This window comes from Arachis ipaensis, chromosome B07 (assembly GCF_000816755.2).
Source record: "Arachis ipaensis cultivar K30076 chromosome B07, Araip1.1, whole genome shotgun sequence".
Taxonomy (NCBI): domain Eukaryota; kingdom Viridiplantae; phylum Streptophyta; class Magnoliopsida; order Fabales; family Fabaceae; genus Arachis; species Arachis ipaensis.
Genome location: NC_029791.2, coordinates 12,354,003 through 12,362,906, shown reverse-complemented (window position 1 = coordinate 12,362,906; position 8,904 = coordinate 12,354,003). Strand labels below are relative to the sequence as shown.

General features: G+C 35.6%; 1 protein-coding gene across 1 annotated transcript; it reads left to right on the top strand.

Moving 5' to 3' along the window:
• Nucleotides 536–7,771, top strand: LOC107608950 (pumilio homolog 2). The gene is made up of 9 exons (XM_016310741.2): nt 536–1,513; nt 2,603–4,059; nt 4,134–4,275; nt 4,472–4,579; nt 5,123–5,335; nt 5,425–5,535; nt 5,955–6,149; nt 6,559–6,733; nt 7,320–7,771. Exons 1-9 carry the CDS (start codon nt 944–946, stop codon nt 7,364–7,366), a joined length of 3,018 nt encoding a protein of 1,005 aa, XP_016166227.1. The 5' UTR covers nt 536–943; the 3' UTR covers nt 7,367–7,771.

The window sequence follows — 8,904 nt, the reverse complement described above, 5'->3', positions numbered from 1 at the left end:
GAAAATAATTTTTGTATTTGATAAACTGTTTATATATTTGATATTAAATTTTGTGAAAATATTAACTATTTAAAAGGTGTATGTAAAAATAGAGTAAAATTTAATTTATATATTTTTTAATTTTTTAAAATATTTCGGTCATTTAAAAAAATTAAAAAATATCCATTTACTTTAAAATGGTCAAATTTTAGCCATAAAAATATCTGATAATATTTCGTAAAAAATCACATAAAAATATAATTTTTAATTTTTTTAAAATATATATTTAATAATAAAATATTTTTATTACGTTAAAGTATTTTAAGAATATTGTTATCTAATAAATTGAGAGAGTATTTTTCTTTAATGTTTAGAGATATTTTTATAATTAAATCTCTTTGATTGAAGCCCCCGCCTCCAGTGCGTTAATACGACATGAGAAAAAGCCCTAGGAGGTACTTGTAAGAAAACAAATCTTGACATCACCCTAAAAATATCTAAACCGTCATTTGATCAGATCCAACGGTCAAGATCTCTCTTGTACTCGTTCTTATCGCACACACTCCCCTCCCCACTACGCCTACCTTCTTCTTCTTCATCTCTCTACACTCACTCTACACTCTCCACACTCTTAACAAACTACTACTCATTCTTGTTCCTCTCCTAACATGGACCAACACATTTTCTTCTTCTATCCACATCCTTCACCTTCTCCATTCTGATCTCATTCCAATTACTACCCACAATTCAACACTACCAATAAAGTAACAACTTTTTACCATTGCAACCTTAACTCGCTTAACTCAATTACAGAGACGACATAAAAATTATAACTTTTTATGAATAAAAATTGGGTATACCTTAATCGATTCTAAGCTATTGGTGTACGAAAGCTTTAATCTTTCTGTCTGTTTGATTGTTTCTGTTAGTGCGTGTGTTTCTTTTGAGTTATTTTTGTATCTTGATGGTGAGTGACGGTTACTCGATGATGTCTGACGTGGTGATTCGATCTATGCCGAAGAGTCCTGAATATTTAGGGGTTTTGATGAGGCGGCAGCAAGAAGAGGCCGCAGAGAGGGAGAGGGAGCTAGCAAGGTTGCGGAGTGGTTCAGCGCCGCCCACTGTTGAAGGTTCGCTTGCCTCTGCGGCTGCGGCTGCAGGGTTTGGTGCTGGGGGCGGCGGTGGAGGGAGGTATTTTGGAAGCGAGGAGGAGCTTCGTGCTGATCCGGCCTATGCAAATTATTACTACTCTAGTTCTAATCTGAACCCTCGACTGCCACCACCGCTAGTGTCCAAGGAGGACTGGCGGTTTGCGCAGCGGTTAAAGGGTAATGGTGGGAGGAGAGGTGGTGGTGGTGATGTAGAGGGTGATAGGTCCTTATTCTCGGTGCAGCCTGGTGGGTTTGAGGGGAAGGAGGAGACAGTAATTAAGCCGAGGAATGGTGCAGTGGAGTGGGGCGGCGGAGGTGGCGGCAATGGCCTGATCCGATTGGGACTTGGGAGTAGGCAGAGGAGCATTACTGAACTCCTTCAGGTGAGGATTTACGCCAATTTCTATATCTTGGTTTCCTTGATTGGAATTAGTTTGTTTGTGTTATTTCATGTTTATGTTTTTTGAAAATCCAATTACTGTGATATAAGAGATTCTAATTGAGAACAAATTGCTTTGTCCTTTCATAAGAGAGGGTGCAATGCGAAGAACATTCACATGTATCTTTTTGTTATTGATCATGCATGGACTGCCCCAGGGCTATGTTTGATTGGTTGAGACACAGTTTCGTAGCAATGGCATTTATAAATCATGATATAATTGGTCGTGAAATTTGCTCCTTTAATTGATTTTGGTTGGCTAGCAAGCAAGGATGCTTTAAAAATGTCTGTTGTTTTGGTGCGGAATGTCCACTTAGGTTAATTAACAGATGCTTTAATTGCACCGTTCCATTGGATACTCCAATGTTACAAATGTTGTTTGTATTGTATTTGCATGATTAAGCTGAGAATGAAAGCACTTTTTTCTCCATCTTCCCCTTCAACGATGGATTGGTGCTACTATTGTGGTTTTATTTAAGAGGTGCTGTGATGATTTCATATTCCCCTTAAGAATGTTACCATATGTGTTAGCTGTTTCCTAATTTTATCAATGAATGCTATATCATTGTCTAGTATTGGCACCATATAAAATATCCATTCTTAAATCCTTGTCGTATCTATATTCTTACTTTGTATGCGTGTGTGTGACATCATTTCTAGTACCTGTGCTGTATCCAATGTTTTCACTTTCATTTGAGTATCATAAATGTTGGTCTCCCTCTCATTATCTGCAGTGGTGCGGTTGACTTGTCTATGAATATGGCTTTTAATGAGTTTTGAAGTCCTTCAATTTTTGGCTGACCGGTTTTCAATTTGATTTGAGCTCAATTCTAAGAATGTGCAGATAAATTTTGTTTGGATGCATTTAAAATTTAGAATCTGTGTTTGTAGTCTCTTCACTAATTATTTTTGCAATAAAATGGCATTATTATTTTAATGGTGATCTTGAACTGAAATTTGTGTGTTTTAGTAAATTATGTGCTAATGACATATTATCATTTTACACCGTTTAATATTTTATTTGTCAAAGCAGGATGAGTTAAATAATGCTACATCGGCTTCTAAGCATCCTCAGCGGCTTCCTAGCCGCAATGCGTTTGATGACATTGCTGAAAATTCCGAAACCCATTTTGCCTATCTGCATCAAGAATTGGATGCTTTGCAATCTGGAGGAAATAAGCAAGGCATCTCTGCTTCGCAAAATCATGTTGGTTTAGCATCTCAATCTTATGCTGCTGCCTTAGGAGCCTCGTTGTCAAGGAGCACAACCCCTGATGCTCAACTTCTACCTAGAGCCACTAGTCCTTGCCTTCCACCCATTGGTGATGGTAGGTCCAGCACTGCAGATAAAAGAAGTTCCAACGGTCATAACTCATTTAATGGTGTCTCATCGAGTGCAAATGAGCATGCAGATCTGGTGTCTGCTTTGGCTAGCATGAATATGTCTTCACATGACACAATAGATGATGAGAAGCATCCTAAATCACCAAGGCACAATGAATCAGATTATATTCATAATGTTAAAAAGCACTCGTTCCTAAACAAGCCTGATTCTTTGCGTGAAAGTTTTGGACTGGATTTGAGTAACACTTCAGTATATGCAAATGCAAATGAACAGTTGGAACCTCGTAAGGTTGGTGGAGTATCTGTTAATTCACACCTAAGAGGTCATTCGGCGTCAACTCTTACTAGCAGAGGTACTTCACCTGCCCAATATCAGAATCTTGATGACTTGAATACCTCGTATCCTAATTATGGCATGAGCGGGTATTCTGTTAATCCTCCATCACCATCCATGATGGCGAGCCAGCTCGGTAATGGCAACTTGCCTCCCTTTTTTGAAAATGCTGCAGCAGTGTCTGCACTGGGAGTGAATGCCATGGACTTTAGATCCTTGGGTGGAAGAGGGGCAACTTTAGATCCTTTGTTGCCTGCATCCGAGTTACAGAATGCAAGCAGGTTGGGAAGGCAGGCTGCAGGTAGCACTCATCAGCTGCCTTTGATGGATCCTTTGTATTATCAATATCTGAGAACCGGGGAAGTTGCTGCTGCAGCACAGCTTGCAGCCCTTAATGATTCTGCAATAAATAGGGAGCGCAATGTACTCGAAAAGGCTTATTTAGAATCATTGTTAGCCTCTCAAAAATCACAATTTGCTGTTCCTTACCTAGGCAAATCAGCTAGTTTGAACCACAACTCATATGGAAGTCCATCATATGGTATGGGCATGTCATATCCAGGAAGTCCACTCGCTGGTTCTGTTTTCCCGAACTCCCTCTATGGGTCGGCTAGTCCTATGAGCCAAAGTGAACGGAGTATGCGCTTACCTGGGATGAGGAATGTGGCTGGCGGTTTCATGGGAGCCTGGAATACAGATGCTGTCGGCAACTTGGATGAGAAGTTTGCATCCTCCTTGCTGGATGAATTCAAAAGTAATAAAACCAAATGCTTTGAGCTTTCAGAAATTTCTGGCCATGTTGTTGAGTTCAGGTGGATACTGCCGCTTGTACTATGCTTTGCTACTTGACTTTGAACATTTAGCTAATTCATCTCTCTTGAAACAGTGCTGATCAATATGGAAGCCGTTTTATTCAGCAGAAACTTGAGACAGCCTCAATGGATGAGAAAAATATGGTTTTCCATGAAATCATGCCAGAGGCTTTTGTTCTGATGACTGATGTCTTTGGTAATTATGTGATCCAGAAGGTAATTTCTCATTTTATTTATTTATTTTTTTAACATTTTCACAGGTTACTCTCTTGATTTTGTTTTTTTGTGCTTCTGTATTATTATTATTATTGTTGTTGTTGTTGATCATTTGGGTACCATTTTTTTTTATTAGAACGCAAAATACTCCTAAATGTGTTATATAGATGCCTAACTTGTTCTGATTCATGTTTAGTTTTTTGAGCATGGCACAGCGGCACAAATAAGGGAATTGGCTGACCAAGTTACTGGTAATGTGCTGACCCTAAGTCTTCAAATGTACGGCTGCCGAGTTATCCAAAAGGTCTGCTCATCAATTTATCCAACTTATGATTGGTTTCCTTTACTATATTCCTTGCTTACTTTGATATGTTTTACAATCTCCTACAGTTCTATGCCATGGTTTCAGTTTGTTATGTGCGAAACGGCAAACATTTCATGGGTTCCAATTCTCTTTAATGTTATGGTCTATGTGGAAGGTCATATACATGTCACCCCAACATTTAGGCACAAATTCTTTTTGGAACTGCCTTTGTGTTGCCCTCTTTTGAATGAGAAGCATCGTTTTAGAGAATTTTCATGGCATTCTATAGAAATAACGAACTTAGCTATTTAAATTTTAATCTTATTTGGCATAATGTGTTTGGTAGTTTTTGCAACATTTCATATTTGTATATATGTATGCTTGATGCTTGGATCAATTTGTTTATTTTCATTTGTTCATTGTGTTTGGAATTGATATTTCGATTTGCTACATGTGCTTTGAATGATTAATGCTCTGTGAGTTCTGTGGATTGATGGCAAAGTTAACAATTCGTATTCTGTTTTCCCCCTATAACCTGTGTAGGCTATAGAAGTTGTTGAGGTAGATCAGCAGACTCAAATGGTGGCAGAGCTGGATGGTCATATTATGCGCTGTGTGCGTGATCAAAATGGGAACCATGTCATCCAGAAGTGTATTGAATGCGTACCTGAAAATGCAATCCAATTTATTGTTTCAACATTTTATGACCAAGTTGTGGCATTGTCAACTCATCCATATGGTTGCCGTGTTATTCAGGTCACATATGCATCTTTTGCTTTAGTTTGTTTAATTTATAGCGTCATAGATAGGCGCTGTAATTCTAACCTTGTTAGTGTCACGAGCAGAGAGTCTTGGAATATTGCCATGATCCCAAAACACAGCAGATTATGATGGATGAGATTTTGCAGTCTGTTTGCATGTTAGCACAAGATCAATATGGGAACTATGTTGTACAGGTATGTCGTACTTAACATTTTCGTGTGACCCAATTATGTTGTATTTTCTGCCATGTTTGTTGCATTCACAATTTCACTTGGTTTATTCTCTTAAGTGTTGCTCCAAATGCTTTTGTTATAAATCAATGTTGATGGTATGCAAATATTGAGTCATTTATGAAACAAAACAAGGTAAATCACAGATAGTAGGAGTAAACACTATCCATATTGTGAATTGAGGTCATAATGAAATGCTGAACGTATGGTGGCTCTAGTGAATGTTATTGTTATTTTGCCAAAGTTTTGGTTATTAGAGCATTTGTATTATTCTTTGGAGATGATTTATAATCTCATTTTCTGCCACGAGTTTTCGTTTGGACTTCTTGATTGCCTGTTTATCACTCTCATTTTCTTCAATTGTCGATTGTTTAAATTTTCAGCATGTGCTGGAGCACGGCAAGCCACATGAACGTTCATCTATAATAAAGAAACTAACGGGACAGATAGTGCAAATGAGCCAGCAGAAGTTTGCATCTAATGTTATTGAGAAGTGTCTTACTTTTGGGACACCGACAGAACGCCAAGTCCTTGTGAATGAGATGCTTGGCTCCACCGATGAGAATGAACCCCTTCAGGTTTGTGCTTGATCTGTCTTCCCCATTAATCAGAAACGGAAGCCCTCGTCTTTTGATTTGTTGCATTGTGTTCCTTTACATTGTTCTCGGCTTTTCTTTCTTTCTCTTTTTGTTCTACTTTTTTCATTTGCTCTTCCTATTTAGACAAACAAGTTTCTTTTCTGTAACTGAAGGATGGAATGTAATCAAAATATAGTTGACATAACTTTTGTTTGCTGAAGCAATACATCACGAGTTGTGTTTTTTTTTTTTTAGTTCTTGTCTTGTGCTTGTTATCCTGCTAAACAAGTCTTGGTGATAATACTTGTCTATTTCACTTTTAGCAATAGCATGACTCTTATTTAATACTCAACTGCTTTTGCTTCTGTTATTTTTTTAACACTTCTGCTTTTATATATTTTGATTTTAGGTTATGATGAAGGATCAATTTGCAAATTACGTTGTACAAAAAGTACTAGAAACTTGTGATGACCAGCAACTTGAGCTAATCTTGAATCGAATAAAGGTTCACCTCAATGCTTTGAAGAAATATACCTATGGAAAGCACATTGTCGCCCGCGTAGAGAAATTGGTTGCTGCTGGAGGTAATTTACTCTGCACTTATTTTACATTCAGTTTTTTCCCGTTAACATTTTTTATCAATCATCCCAAATAGCTTTCCTCTTCTATTCATTGAATTCCAATGTAATTAACTGCATTTCTCTCAAATATCTGAGTGTTGCATTGGGAAAATTTTTTTCCATGTTAAGAAAAGTGTGCAAAGTAGATTCCTGGGTTGTACTTTCATCAGTTGACTTTAGTTAAGGAAATGAATTTTGAAGAAGCTATTGACATTTTGTGCAAAAGTGTTTTAGCCCCTATAATTGTGTTATTTGGTTTTGTGATTTTTATCCCTTTTAAGTATGTTTTTGGCCTTTATCACTTAGATTGTGTATTTATTAAAAAATGTTAGGTAACCACTTTTATCTTACATTTGCCTTGCATTTGAGCTAACATTAATAAATTCTCCATTTTTCCAAACTAAAAGTGTGTTGAGCCCCTAAATATTTTCTATATTTATTAATACTAAAGAAGAATTAAAAATATTTGTAATTAAAAGGAAAAAAATTGTAATATCTTAAAGCCTATATGTTATGAAGCCTAATTAACTTTTGCATTTGATTGTTTCAGAGAGGAGAATCAGTGTTCTGACTCTAAATCCTGCACAGGTGGTATAGAAAACCAAGTTTGTGTACAGCTAACTGAGGTTTAATACAGCTCCTACTCTTTTTTTGGTTTGTACTCTTCCTTGTCTGTATGCAAAATATACAGCACAACTAATTTGATGCAATAAATTGTTAGTTGTACTCTTGAAACTGTACATTTATTTGTGTGAGGAGAAGATAGATACCTAGAAATCATGTTTAGCCTCAGGCTAAGCAGAGGGGGTCCAAGTGGTAAATGATGCATGATGGCTTCATGTGGCACAGACACATGTATGGATTAAGTTTTTTTAAAAGTTGTAACTTGTAAAGGGAAGTGTTTGACTTGTACAAATTTTTACTAGTTTATTATGGGATTAACATGTATCCGGGATTTTTTTTTTATGCATGAGGTGTTTACAATGTACTTTTCTGGTCTTATTTGAGAAATGCTAGAGGATTGTCAGAATTTATTTGTTTTATTATTATTTTTTTTGGCTAACATATCGCCATTTAAATTGGAGAGAGTCTATGGTATAGATTGAAATAAATAAGGTTTTGAAAATCGAATCAATTATTGAATCGTTTTATATATTAATTTATCAATTTAGAGGTTTAACAAATTAAATTGTAGTTGAACTAAAATGCTTGAATTATAATATATCAAATTCTAAATAAACAATAAGAATATAACTATATTTTAATTTAAATTTTAAAAATACACAAATTAAAATGTATAACACCAATAAAAGTCATATAATCCTATTTAAGTATACAATCAAACAGTACAACAGTAAAATTAGGTAAATTAATTAATTAATTCAATTAACCATCAAATATACTAAACATTATAATTTAGTGAATTTACAACAAGAAAAAGCTGCTAAATCTAACAATAGGTAACAACAATAACTAATTAACGACTAAGTCTAAAGTCGAAACAAGCGACGAACTCCACTGAAAAAATAGCTGGTCACAAGGAGAGAGTATAGTAGCTAAATATGAAAAAGTATTAGGGTCTATTTATTAGTTTAGTTGGATTTTTTCTCAATAAAAAAAAATACATTTTAATTAATAAAATCACTTGGCTTTCAGTTTGGTCGTTTCATCAAATTTTGTCAGTTTTTTTTTGGTTTCGTCACTGATTTTAAAGCAAACGATTTTGATTAAGAACCAAACTGACTTGGCCAACGATTCTCGATTTAACTAATTGAATTGACCGATTCAGTTCGATTTTAAGAACTATGGAAATAAACATGTCTAGGTAATTAGGCATAGATGTGTGGCTACATTATTTAGTTGCACTTGATGGAAGATTGTTGTTATTTTCAAAAGTGTAGAAAGTGGACCTGCATAATCAGAAAGTGTTATCAGATTTGTCTTTCTTAATTGGAATGAGTGAGGTGTTAATCATATGTGATATTTTTTTGTTGGGCCAGTTATAAAGTGTCTTAGTTTTCGATTCGGCTACTCTCTTCTTTTTGCTTCACATATTGTGGTAAAAAAAAAAAAAAATCATAGAACCCATTTTTTAATTTTTAATTGCATGTTATTATTCTCATATATTACAATTA